Here is a 14181-nt window from a genome sequence, read left to right on the forward strand (position 1 = left end):
TACACCTCGTTCGTGCTGCTATGCCGAGGAGGGAAATCAGACATTTTCAAAGTTCTCAGGCTTAAAGGCCCCCTAATAAAGGTTTCACGGGTTTTTTTTTTAAAAAAAACCGAAATAAATTTCTCCTCCCCTTTTTTAAATAGCAGGTTGGATCAGAGCTAAGTATTATTTTTTCCTTAGTACTTGGGAAATCCTCCCTGGGAAATTCATTCAAAATTTACAAAAAAAATAAAAAAATCCAGACCAAACTGTATGCTGTATATTTTACTCCCATGAAACACATTTTTTTCCAATGTTGCTGAAAAGGAAAACACTAATTATACGAAATGTTATACACGGGGTATGTTTTACAATTGCAGTTTCAAAAGTCACCATTGCATCCACCAGAGGTACTATTCTAAAACTGATATTCACACAATGGGACTTCCTTTTTAATAATAATAATAATAATATTAATAACATGTTAGAAACATACAGTGTTGCATTTTAGTACAGTATATACATTCCCTTGCTCGCAAGCGGAAAAAGAAAAACAAATCCCTACTCTCTTGTGTAACATGCTTTATTTTAAAGCCTAACTTTGAAAAACACTGTGGAGATATTACTAACAACTGCTTTTATAAAATTAATTTTGACATTTCAATATATATATACATCCTTTCCCGTCGTTTTTTTTTCCTTTTAATGTTAACAATGCTAAACATAAAAAATAACAAGCTTATAAGGAACATTAAAATGTCATACCATATCCAGTCAAACGTTTGTCCGTATTTTATATATATTTATAATATATGTCCTTGTCTCGGTTGGGAATATTTCTTTCCCAATTTATTTTATTATTATTAATTTTTTTTAAAAAAAAAAAAAAACCTCTTTCCGTTTATTTTAAGGAGCCGAAGAACGCCCTTTGAAAAGCAAGGAAGGCCGAGATTTCAAGGGTTTCCCTCCGCTCCCTTCCGCCTGGGGTAGATTCAATTCGGCCGCCCGGTCGCTCCTCCTTCCGCTCTCTGCCCACCCGCCCCAGCGCCCGTTTGCTTTGGATGGGAGGCTTCCAGTCCTCAGATGCCGAGGCGGAGGAGCCTCCTCCGTCCCTCCCGACTGTCGCGCGCGATCGCCTGCCCTCCTTCCCCGCCCTCCCCCCCTCCCTCCCTCCCTCCGTCCCACGCAGCAACGAGAGCAGCCACCCCGCAGCCCGGCCGAAGAGGCTGGCCCCGTCCTCACACCGGCCTGTCCACGGCGTATTGGCAGGCGCTCAGGTTGGAGGCCGGGGTCTGGACGCTGGCGTAGCCGAAGCTGGAGTGCTGCTTGGCTTTGAGTCTCAGGCTGGCCAAGCTAGAGTTACACGTGTCCCGGTAAACGTAGGGAGGGGTCGGCGGGGCGTAGGGGCAGGCGGGCGTGGGCACGGCCGAATTGAGCGAAGGGTTGCTCAGGTTGTTCAAGTTGTTGAGGCTGTTGAGGCCGGAGCCCGGCACGCCGGCCACCGCCGAGGGCACCATGCTGGAAGACATGCTCATGGAGGAGATGGAGTTGGGGGGCGAGAACATGCTCTGCGAGGAAAGCGGGTTGACGTTCATGGAGTTGAAGAAGGGGAAGCTCTTGGTGGAGAGCGAGGCGGAGGTCAGCCCTTTGGCGGCCCAGTTGTTGTACGAGTAGCCCGGGTACATGTCGTCGTAGGGCTGCATCAGCCCGTTGAACTGCGGCCCGAAGCCGTTCTTACAGAGTTCCGCCTGCTGGTTCCGCTCCCGTTTCCGCCACTTGGCCCGCCGGTTCTTGAACCAAACCTGAAGGAGAGGGGAGGGAGGGAGGGAGGAGGAGGAGGAGGAGGAGGAGGACAGGAACAGAGCGAAGGAGAGCTGGTCACTGAGGGGAAACCAAAGGACACCAGCATGCCCCCCTCAGCCCTCCGAGACCCCCGCACTACGGGGCTTCCCGACCTCCCTGGGGGAAGGGAAGGGGCAAGCAAACAGCACAAACCAGAAGCCCCCCCTCCCCCCCACACACACTTCTTCAGTGCCGCCTTCCTCTCCCGCTCCAGCCTCGGACTTCATCACCCAGGTTTTTGTTTTACCAAAAATCTTTTTTTTAGCCCGTTTTAAAAAGAATGTTTTTAAGTCCTTCAGCTGAGTTTGAACAATAAACGCGCGCCGCGCTATGATATGGCAAACGAAGCCTTTCAAGGCTGTTTTACACGAGTGGTGGGGGGCGGGGGGAGGGGGGGTGGGAAGAGAGAGAAAAGGCTTTGGAAGAGTTGTCCGAACGTGAAATGTACCGTTATTTATCTAACAAGAGCCTCTCCTGGCCCTCCCGTTTTTTTCGAGAGAGGAGCACCACTGAAAATCTTTGCATCCTCACGATCACAAGACCTCGCTCTCAGCAAGACTCCCTTCCAAGAAAACCTTAAGTAACCTACACGGAAATGTCCGGGCTGGGCTCCAGAGTTAAAGGCCCAAGTCCCAGTAAAAACAGCGCGAGGTTCTGTTGGCAGAGACCTCCCCACTCCCCGCCCCCCAGAACGCCATTTCCTTAGATTTCGCTGAAGTTAGCAGGCAAACCTGTTTAGCCTAGAATGTTACACCTTTCACACAAACTGGTCCAAGGAGGGAAGAGTTTTGTTTCTCTGGCCCTATTAACGTATTTATAGCTACATAAACCAACCGGTCTACCCTGGCATTTACATGCGGAAAATAAGCACCCAAGAGCGGGCCTGCGCTGAATTTAACGAATAGGCTTCTCCAAAGAGCGGCCAATCTTCTTCTCCTTAAAAGGGACAAAAATGCTTATCCGAAACTGACTTTGAGACGGGGAGGACTTTGTTCCTAGCCCCGACAAAAGGTATGTTGAGGTCCGAAGGCAAAGATAGTTCATAACAAACTCTGATAACTAGCCAAGAAAACGTCCTATGCATCTGCTGGTTGGTTTTCACCCCGCGTTTCTGCCATCTCTCTCTCTCTCTCTCTCTCTCTCTCTCTCTCTCTCTCTCTCTCTCTCTCTCTCTCTCTCTCTCTCTCTCTCTCTCTCTCTCTCTCTCTCTCTCTCTCTCTCTCTCTCTCTCTCTCTCTCTCTCTCTCGCTTTGCACTTCATTCATTTTGATCCGAGTTGTAATCTTGAACAAAAGGGATGGGCTCAATTTTTCCTCTCCAAACCTCTCACTCTCCCCTCCACCTCTAAAAGTCTAAGGCAAGGAAGTTAATCCGCTTTAACACCTATTTTCTACACAGGAGAGGAAGAACGATCCTCACGGTTATATTAATAATCCAGAAGTAGCTTGAAATTTAAATCCGGTCAATGATTTCCTTTCCAGCAGCCCGACAAAAAAGAAATCAACGTAAATATCGGCTAGGAAACCTTCTAATAAATCTTTACCTTAACAGCTTGTGACAGCAGCGTCTTTTCTTTCATGTGCTAATCATTAGTTAGAGCTAAGCCACGTCCGCCCCAGCTTCTTCTCCTGAGCTTTTGGCAAAGTTTGCTCTTTCTCAACGCGCGAAGGACGGGCGCCTCCATCGCCAAGACAAAGGCGACAGGCGCGCGCCTCCTTCGCCAATCCACATTCCCAGTTGCCTGCTCGGCCCACCCGCCCCCTGCCACTTTCTGATGTGGATTCGGATGGCCGCTGCTCTTTGGCTGACCCCACGCGAGGTCTGGTCTAGCTGGACCCGCCACGCTCCCCCTCGCCACGCCAGTCGTAACCTAGGCCCCCTTTCGTACTGCTCTCTGCACACCCAAACGCTGAGGCGGCCACTGCAGACAACCTGCAGGGTGGACCGTCTTTCCGCCATCCACAACGGAAGGCAGGGCGTCTTTTCAGGGCCTCACGAGCAGAGAGCCGTGCGCTTTTGGAGCAGAAGATCGGACTGCAGCATCGCGCACAGCTGAAGGTATATTGCTCAGTTGTGAGTAGAGGCCCGCTTCCCTCGTCCAGGGTTTGTTTTTTTATTTTTTTAGGCGTCTGGAACGACAATCCGACATGTTGTTACAGAGTAAATCAGTCTAAATGTGGTTTACTGCTGATTGGAGCCACCACAATAGTACAATTGGAAATCTGAGGGTAATTGCATCGCCCGTTAGAACAGAAACGCAAACTTGCCTAGAATCCCAACAATAGCAGCAACAGCCAAATCTCAAGAGCAACAATTCGATTAGAGAGAACCAAAATGTCGCAAAGGAACCCGGAAGGCTGCTTCAATACACTGTTCCCGCGTTGTTTCCGAAAGGACAATTTTCCAAGGTTTAAAATGGTTTGAACCGCAGGAATTCCAGGTGAATTGACTGAGGAAGCCAAAAGGATCAGCTTCTTCCTTATACTTTGCCATATTTTCCCCAGTCGCATGTTGTTTATTTGCACTAAAGCGTGAGTCCCAACCCTTCCGATTTTTAATTTAAAAAAAAACTTTGGGATTTGTATACTTTCTGAGCGTTGCAATTAAAAGGGATTCATCAAATGGACGGTATGGAATTGATTGGCATTCATTTAATCTAGGAAAGACATTACATTGGAAATGCAACACTTCCCCCCCCCCCCGTAAATGTGGATAACTTTGCCACAAAGTTCTTTCCACTCTATTGTTCAGTGACAAAAGTTTGGAAAGGAACAGGTTTAAAGTGGAGTAAGTTCTCCCCTTTTATAGCAACTGTTTTGGAGAGTCTTTTTCACTCCTGTCCAAGAAAACAACTGTGTGGTTTTTACACCACTGGTTTTTTTTTTTAAAAAAATGCTCCTTCTCCTCTCCCTCTCCCTTTTCTTATGTGTGCGTGTGAATGTGTGTGTGCCCTTGTGTATGAAATAACAGCAGCGACAACATGGAAACCATCTAACCTCTGCTTCTCTGGGCATATTCCCCCCCCCACCTTCATTTCACTGACTTCCACCAAACCTTTCTTCAAGTAAACCTTGGCATCAAATCCAAAGGTTCACTTACCAACTTTCCTGACTCCAAGCAGTACTAATTATTCAAACCCTACGGAGCTTTAGAGTCACTAATAACACCGAATTAAGAGATCCCCAGCTACGAATTTCTCTGCCTAAAAAACCTAAACTCAGTTTACACCAGGAAAACTCGAGCCGCACTGGATTCCATCTGATTTTTCCAACAAGGGGTAGTTCTGAACTATAATCTCGGTAGAAAAATGGCCTTTCCCCCCCCCCCCCGCCGCCCTCTTCCTCTCAGGCGCTTTGGGGGAAGCTTTATTTTTTTTTCTCTTCCCCTCCGACTGAGCTGCCTGATCCTGTCGGATTTTAGGGGCTTTGAGATGGAGCCATAAATCTAAGGCGAGAAGAGGGATGGGGAATAAGCCACCAGAGTTGTGAAAGCGGAGGGAAAGGAGGGCGGGCGGAGGGCAAAGAATGCAGAGGAGGGAGCGTCGCGGGGCCCGGGAAGGCGGCCGAGGCCTGGCGTTTGGCGCATTCGGGCTGGGCGCACGTCGGAGCCTGCCCTGAGCCGCTTTCTTGGCGCAGGTTCCCTTGCTCCTTCGCATCCCGTTCAGAACACGCCGCACAGTCGGGGCCATTCATCATCTTCGGAGGGGAAGGCAATCCGTCAGGGCCTGACAGACAGAACCGAGGAGCTGCGCCGGGCCAAAGCCCGCCTCGCTGGAGGCGAAATCGAAAGCAGCGGCCGCCGCCGCCTCCGCCGCCTCCTCTCCCCGCGAAGTCCCGCCCAGCGGCCCCCTGGCACCTCGGCGCTTCTCTTACCCGGACTCTGGCCTCGGTGAGGTTGGTCCAGACCGCGATCTCCTCCCGCGTCGACATGTCCGGGTAGCGGTTCCGTTGGAAGGTGGCCTCCAGTTCCTGCAGCTGCTGGCTGGTGAAGTGAGTCCGCTGCCGCCGCTGCCGCTTCTTCTTGGACGGATCTTCGGCGCCCGCCTCCTCATTCTTGCTCGGCTGGCTTTTCTCTTTTTCTGCGAAAGGAAAAGCAGCGTCGGGTCACCGGGGCCCGTCGGGGAGAAGGAGGGGAGGAGAGAAGTCGCGGCGGCGGAAAGGCAAGGCAAGGCAAGGCAAAGCGGGAGCAAAAGGAGTCGCCCCGTTCACCCTCGGCTGGCTTCACAGGCCCGCGACTGGAAGCCCACGCAAGGCCAGCCTCTGGGAAGGGTCTGCCGGCCGAGCCCGCTTCCTTTCAGCCCGCGCCACGGAAAATCGAGGGGACTCGGCGTGCACCATCCGGAAGGAGCCAGCGCCACAGCGATAGGATTAAAACATGAGTTAAGAAGCACTAAACAAAAAAAACAAAACCCAGGCGTGCCCTTATCCGCATTCAGGTACGGGAGCTTCGGAGAGAAGAAGTAGAAATCCGAAGGGCTGCTTGAAATGAAGGCGCTTCCTTCCCGGTGAAACAACCCAACAGAGAATGAAAGAGCGCTCCCTCATCCTCGGAGCGCGTCTGCAGGATGAGTGCCACACAGGTGTGAGTGGGTTCCTTGTGCTTTGGAAATTTTACCCAAAAACATCGGCTGAAAATGGGAAAGGAAGGAGAAGAAAAGGGGATTCCCACTGCAAAAATACCTGCTTAGACTTGGAAGGTGGATGGTGTAAATTAATCACTCCCAGCCTGTGTTCAAACTGCCAGGTCCAAGCAGGTTTTCTGTGAATATTCCAGGGATTGCTCACTCTTCCCCCTTAAGCCTACTACGGTTTTATTGCAATTAAATATACAACCACCGGAGATTGTAGTGGGACAGTGCAAGTCTGAACTGACATATCTTCCATAATATAGAACATGAATCTACTGACAATAAACTCCAATGCCCTGGTTTAGGGCACACAAACACACACACAAAAGCTTTCAAAAGGACATACAGGTATGTATTTATTAGAAATTACCTCTCGGGATTTTAGAAGTACAGAGTATTATCTTGCATATTCTTACATTTCTAGACATGCCCACTTTGGGGGCATCCAGAAATTATATATATATATATATATATATATATATAAATATTACATCACAAATTGAAGAGTTGATCTTGATTGATACAAACTGCCAAATGTCTCAAAAAGTGCTATCAGACTGAGAATCCTTTCAGAAGCGGTTGTTTTATGCACTGCAGCACCGCTTTATGTACAATATGAAGGGCAGTGAATATCTACGAATCATACAAAGATAGATACACTGTTCTCTTTAGGTCTCAAGATTGTCCTTTATATAAATTAGAAGTGTTCATTAATGAGTTAAAATGGTTTGACCTTAGTATAATTTGAGGTGGTGACTCTAATCCATGGTCCATATCCAGTGAAAACCTGCATTATCTACTGAGCAGAAGGTTAACTGTATCTGTGGATTTAGTCCCAAATAAAAATGTATGTAGTGTTAACCCAAGACTTAGAGGTTGAACCCGAACTAAAGTTGACCACATTTACTTGCAAAGAAATCCTATTCAGTTCTTTCCTTCTCCCTGGGCTAAAATACTGTACATTGCATATTCTGACAGATAGTTCTGAGCTATTGCACACACGAAGTGTAATTGCAGTTGAACTCTATGCACATTAATTCTAAAGACATCCAGTTGATCTTAACAGGACTTACTCTTGAGTAAGCACAGGCAGGAGTGGCCTTGTCTTTCAGAAGCATATTCTGCATGCTTTAGCAGAATTTCCCAATGCAGTTTATTGGAAAGTCTCAGAAACTTGCATGGGGGCTTACAGCCAATCAGTTTCAGGTTTTATGAATTCTGCCCTCTTGCAATCACATTATTTTCACTAATCTCAGATTTTGGACAATCTCGTTATTTCAAGAGCTTCCCCCCACCCTCCACCCCCATTTAGTTTCCAGTAAGGGAAGAATTCAAATAGTGACTCTTTCAGAGAGATAAATCAGGTGATATTCCTGAGTATTGTTGCTCTGACTGCTTTCACCTTAGTGGTCCAAGTTCCCGTTGGGTTTGCTGCCCGACCAGCTTCTCTCCCTTGCGAACACAAAGGTTGGCCCAGAAGAGGGTATTAAAATTGCCCCCATTCTTTGCCCCCTCTCTATACCAAAAGCGGCAATACCTGATTCGCCTTCCCCATCTTAAAAGAAGTGGAGAATTGCATTTTGTTGATGATGATGACGTTCCTTTGCAGTTCTCTACCTTTCCAATTTCTAACTATGGAAATAACGGATCAGGTCCATGGGCCAATATCCCCCCCCCCGCCGTTGTCACTGTATAATAATGGGGGAAGGTTAGTGGCTGGATTGGGGCAAGAAGTGCCTTACCTGCGGCCTCGGGGCTGGAGGTGTCGGAAATGGTGTGAACCTCCAGCCGATGTTTGGCAGACTCCAGGGCCGACCGCGGCTGGCCGGGGGTCAGGGCAGAAGCCATAACCAGGGCCGGCTGCTGGTGGTGATGGTGATGGTGGTGATGGTGGTGGTGGTGGCAAGACGAGGAGGCGGAGGAGGAAGAGGAAGAGGAAGGGGAGGTGGAGCAAAGCTTATTCCCGGCTCCCAAACGCTCCAGGCTGAGTGGTTCTTTCAGGCAGTTCATCGAGCGACGCCAGCCAGCCAGCCAGCCAGCCAGCGAGGCCGGGGGCTGAGCGCTGGCGGAGAAGAGCCCCGGTGCGGGAGTCTGAGCCGCTGCCAGGGAGGGTCAGAGGCCGCCGCAATCGGTGGCCCAGGAGCGGCGGCTGCCGGAGCCCCCTGACCAGACTTCGCTCTTTCCCGGCCGATTAGCAGCGATCAATCCCGTCCGAACCTCAAGGCAGGGGAGCTCCCTGGCCGCCCCCCGCCTGGTCCCCCGCCAAGCCCCGCCGCATCAGCCTCTGCAAAGCGAAGGCTCCCGAGGCAGAAGCGCCCCCGCTGGGAGAGCCTGGGCACCCTGAGCAGGAGATTCCCAAGGCGGACGGCGCAGACCATGAAGGACCCCCGAGAGCGGGCTCGCGGGCCAAGCCGATCGGGCGCAGGTAGAGCGTGGTAGATCCAAAGCGAGGCCGGCTGCAAAAGAGCCAGCAATCCCGGGACGAGCCGTTCGCGCTCTGGCCTGGCGGTGGCCGCCACTTCCCTCCCCTTCTGGGCAGCTCTGCGCCGGGCGGGCGGGCGCTCGGAGACCCGGGCTCCTCACTGGCTTCCCTGTTTGCCTAACATCTTAAACGCCGAGGCCGCCTGCCCGGGCCAGTGATATCACCCGGCCCCTTTCTCTCTCCTCCTTCCAGCCTTCCCCCCGCGGCCGAGACTCGCTGCGGAGACCAAGACTGACGCCGAGCGCGACCAATCCGAAAGCGCAACGCCCCGGCGCAGGCTATAATAAGAACAGCCTATCAGAAACTTAGGGCAAGGCTCAATGGAAACCTTCGCTCTTCGTCCGTCACTCTCTCTCTCTCTCTCTCTCTCTCTCTCTCTCTCTCTCTCTCTCTCTCTCTCTCTCCCTCCCTCCCTCCCTCCCTCCCTCCCTCCCTCCCCCACCCCAAACCCCTTCCCTCCAGTCAAATTTTCAAGCTACGCGTTGCAAGTCAGCAAAGGGAAAATTGGGAAAGCTAGGGACGGGGAGGAAATCCGTCGACGAAGCAATCTTCTTATTACCTAAGGCTTTCATCCTGGAAGAAGAAGAAGAAAAAGCTTTTTCCTGCATTTATTTCGGAGATGCCTGCAAGGACTCTTGGAGCCACTCAATAACCCAATCTGGAACACTACGATCTTCACATCGCTCCCTAAGCACACAAAGGACCTTTCCTTAGATTAAAAGAAGGCAGGTAGCCCGGAGGAGAAACGCAGCCTTGAGAAAAAAAAAATGCGGTAACCTGACGCAGAAGAGAAACTACACTTTTTAGAAGAAGCAGCCAAAGTGAGCGAAAAGTGGATGATCCTAGAAGCGTAGAGAAGCTTCTACCGTTTAGGACCTCTGTGATTCACGGCTGTCAATTGTTATTACACTGAATACACAGTGTAATAAATGTCCCCGATTAACGGTTGCAATAGTATTGTTTAAAATCCCTGGTGACTTTGAACTACTTCAGATGATTTTCACTGATCTTAATGTACTTTTTTATAATTGTCTGCCTATCGGATTCTAAAAGATCTTTGTAATCCCAAACACATTTCACCCTTTTGTTGTAAAGACTGCAGAAATTTGAAGCTAGGATCCATCAAACGCCGGAACAAACAGTCGCACTTGGTGGTTGAGCACCTTTTCCACCAGTAAAACCAAAACCGAGGCATTGTCTACCTATTTTAACGTGCCACTATATTTTCCCAATTTCTTTTTTAAAAAAAGTCCCTAACATCCTTTTGCTATATTTTATTTTATAATAATGAAAATTAGAGTAAGAAGAATGAAAAATCCCTAGAAATAAAACCTGCCGGAAAAAATTGGTTAATTTGTTTCTCGCTTGGCACTTAAAACAAGCTGGGTAAATGTCAAAATCAACGAGACTCGCCCGCAGAGAAAGGACCTCAAAATACACCTTTTACTGAGCCGTTATCGGGAATTAAACACTACGTGATTTACTCTGCTGGAATTATGTTTCCTACCCGCAAATACAGCATGGCAACTTGTTGCAACGTTGCGACAAAATTGGGGCTTAAATCTCTTTTTAAAAGACACGCATTTGAGCCAGCCTGCCTACACCGCATCAGCCCCGCATTTCAGTGAACAAAACTAATTAAAACAGAAATGCGCTCTCCTACCAGGGCTCTTTACAGATGAAACTGGCTATTCTTTGCTTTTCGGTTGTTTTTTTTTTTAGGGTGGTGTTATATATATATATATAAGGGACGCGGTGGCTCAGTGGGTTAGGACGCTGAGCTTGTCTATCGGAAGGTCGGCAGTTTGGCGGGTCGAATCCCGAGTGCCGCGTAACAGAGTGAGCGCCTGTTACTCGTCCCAGCTTCTGCCAACCTAGCAGTTCAAAAGCACGTAAAAAATGCAAGTAGAAAAATAGGGACCACTACGGTGGGAAGGTGACAGCGTTCCATGCGCCTTTGGCGTCTAGTCATACCAGCCACATGACCACGGAGACGTCCTCGGACAAGCGCTGGCTCTTCGGCTTTGAAACGGAGATGAGCACCGGCCCCTAGAGTCGGAAACGACTAGCACGCAAGTGCGGGGGAACCTTTACCTTTACCTATATATATATATATATTACAACCTTTAGGGAAAGGCAAAGAGAATCTCTGGTAGACTTTGCTTCTAGGCGGGCTGGGAAACCTTATCAATCCTTTAGCCTCTCCTGTGAGAGTGCGGGGTCAGTGTGAACACTGTCTTTCTATCTCCCGGGAAAATCCCGTCGATTTATGGCTAGTTTAAAAGGTGCTTTGTATTCATTCCTTAATAATCCGGATTTCACTCTGGATTCCCAATTATTGAAGCCGTGGAGCTCGCAGCCGCTTTAGCAGGAGGGTTGACTGGATAAGAGAGCTGGTGGATAAGAGAGCTCGGCTCAGATTCGCAGGACAAGGCCCCGGCGCCCCCCCCCCGGTTTTCGGGATGCACCCAAGCAAGCCGCCGCTGATCCCTGGATGTTGCCATAGGGGGGAATCCCTGAGCCGGTCACCTTCAACCCCAGCCCCGTTTCCATCTCTTCCCCCCCCCCCGCCCCTTAATAGAGGGACGGCGCCCACCCCTTTTGTCGCCTTCCCCGCTAAACTCCATTTATAATTTTAGCTGTATAGCTAAGGAAAAGCAAGTCTCGTTAATTTACATGCTGCTCATTATCCGCTCTTTAAACGCGGAAGCTTTATCCATCAGATTTGGCAGCGACCTGCCTCTCCTCAGGACCGCTCAGCGTTTGGATGCAGACAATTCTCTTAGGTTTGTAGTGGATTTTAAGCTGATAAGACTCTAATTTGCTTAAGTCTTTTAAATAGGGGCTTTCAATGATTCTAGCTCTTTTCTTACTGGATTGCCTCTAATTCCCCCAAGATCATAAAGTATATGTATAAAGTAAATAGTTTATCCCTAAGCACCGCCAGCAGATGACCTATAAGTAAATCAATAAGAATCCGAAGCTTTTCTCCACAATTTGTTTACTAACCGTAGCCCGGTTCTCCTTAACCTCCTAGGGCTATGCGGGGCTACACACGCCGCGTAAATCCCTCCAAGCCTTATTAAAGCGACGGATGGCGCGGCCGCGGCAGAAACTACTCAGTCGTGGCAGACCAGACGGAGTGGAGAAGAGGGGGGCAGGAAATGCCGCAACCCTAACCCCCCAAGAAGAAAGCAGGAATTTCTCCTCCAAACTTGGGGAAAGGGGGGGGGGTAGTAAGAAGAAATTAACGGGCCCGGAGAAGGGCTTAGCACAGAGCAGTCCTTTGAGGTTAGGTGAAAGAATATCATTCTTTCTCCAATCGGATTGAAAATGCCTTTAGAAGGGACACGGCACACCGCGCTTAGCATCTTTGCTGGTAAGAAACCAGCGCTTGCCCTCTGCAATCCGAAATATATCTACGCAGAAGCCAGCTCCTCTGCTGTCAGTGAGTCTTCCCGTTAAGGGTATGTAAGACCACTGCCTTGATAATTGAGTTCCGAGCTGAAGAAGAGAGGTGGAAACACCAGCTTTAGTACTTTTTCAAAGGGAAGATCCCAAGGATTTTAAGAAGACTAGCCATAGCAGTCAATGACAAGAGAAAGATTTAAACCCAGTTAAAGTTGAATTAACGGTGGCGTTACAGATCGGTATATTACAGAACCGGGAAGATGGGGGAGACTCAGGAAGAGGGTTGCTATGCATGGAAATGGTGCAAGCAGCAGACCCAGTCCTGGTGCCCATGGGTGGGTTGGATTTCAACCCTTCCCAATCTCATCGCCATTTCAACTCATTTGGGAGGGCACCTAGTTAGGAAAGGCCCCTGCAGGCATTTCTCTCTTCAGTTGAAGTGGGAGTATGACAGCCTAATGTCCTATGATTCCTGCTGGATTAAAAACCTCCTTGACAATCTGGATTTAATCATCTAATCTAATCTAATATTTCAGATCATGAAATCTAATTACTCTTTAACTAGTAGCAACTGTCAAACAGAGGCCATTCACAAATTCTCTCCTAATTTTGAGGTGGATTACTAGATCTGAACCTGGATAGTTTCTGTAGAAAAGAACCCACACTTTACCATTAACTTTCTCTATCTGCTTCCAAAACACCAACCATTGGAAAATGGGCATTAGCATTTTCTGAATGGCTACCCCAGGGATGGGGTACCTTGGCTCTTTTATGACTTGTGGACTTCAACTCCCAGAATTCCTGAGCCAGCCTGGCTCAGGTATTCTGGGAGTTGAAGTCCACAAGTCATAAAAGAGCCAAGGTTCCCCACCCCTGGGCTACCCCATCCAGACTTCAAAAGCTTGCCCCCAATTTTGAGTCAAAGATTCGCAGATGGCACAAAATAGCATCCAAGATAACATAATTTTAAAGCACTGATGATAATGATAATATTGACAATATTAATGATAGACATGATCTGCTTCTGGACAAAAATCGGGGAGAGAGATGGGCAGTTCAAAAATGTGAAAAGCAAACAAAAAGTGATTTATTCTAGAAGACTTTGTTGGCTTCCCATATAGTTGCTCAAAAAAAGTTAACTAATCCAACATTAGTCTAGTCTGAGGCTAATCTAGTCTAAGTGGTTGGTGGTTTAATGTGTCCTGGGAATTTGTTCATTGCTTTAAGAATGTTTTTGAATCAGCCATTAAATATTAAATATTATCTTTAAATATTAAATATTATCTTTACCAATAAATTACTGCAGTGAGCATATCTTATGCCCCTTCCTCCTCCTATTTTCCCCACAGCAACAATCCTGCGAGGTAGGTTGGGCTGAGAGAGAATGACTGTCCCAAAGACACCCAGCTGACATTCATGGCTAAGGAGGGACTTGAATTCATAGTTTCCAGGTTTCTAATCTAGTTTCTTAACCATTAGGCCAAACTGGCCTTCATCATATTAATACACTCCCAGCAATGCTCCAAGGTCACTTCCATCAAATAACCATCAAATCCAAAAAAAAAAAAATAATACACCAATATCTTAAAACATTATAGAATCCTAAAACAAATAATAGCCACATTAAGAAAAAAAAATCAGTAACAGCATAAAAAACGTGGCATCAGTGTTCAGAGCCACACAGCAGACTAAAACAGACACCGCAGGAAAGACTAATCAGTTTATATTTTTTTCTTAAAAATGGTGTCATGGAGAGACCAATTGCACTGTACCACAATTATGCTTTAGTTTGTGGTCTGAATTCAGTTTGTCCAGTGCCTGGTGCAAACGCACAAGCTTC

The 14181-nt window shown here is 48.3% G+C and overlaps 1 protein-coding gene across 4 annotated transcripts in view; it reads right to left on the reverse strand.

Moving 5' to 3' along the window:
• Positions 1-862: 862 nt before the first annotated feature.
• Positions 863-14181, reverse strand: part of PITX2 (paired like homeodomain 2) — a 41396-nt gene continuing 28077 nt past the window's right edge. For 3 of the 4 annotated variants that reach the window (XM_081333059.1, XM_081333060.1, XM_081333058.1), the window contains exons 4-5: positions 5694-5899; positions 863-1781 (exon numbers count right to left, since the gene is read on the reverse strand). In XM_081333059.1, coding sequence (XP_081189185.1) covers positions 1218-1781; positions 5694-5899 — 770 coding nt within the window. In that variant the 3' untranslated portion in view covers positions 863-1217. Of the gene's footprint in view, positions 1782-5693; positions 5900-8190; positions 9276-14181 lie in introns of those variants that run through there. The other variant, XM_081333057.1, reaches the window with a different exon arrangement.

This window comes from Vipera berus (assembly GCF_964194415.1).
Source record: "Vipera berus genome assembly, chromosome: 7".
Classification (NCBI taxonomy): Eukaryota; Metazoa; Chordata; class Lepidosauria; order Squamata; family Viperidae; genus Vipera; species Vipera berus.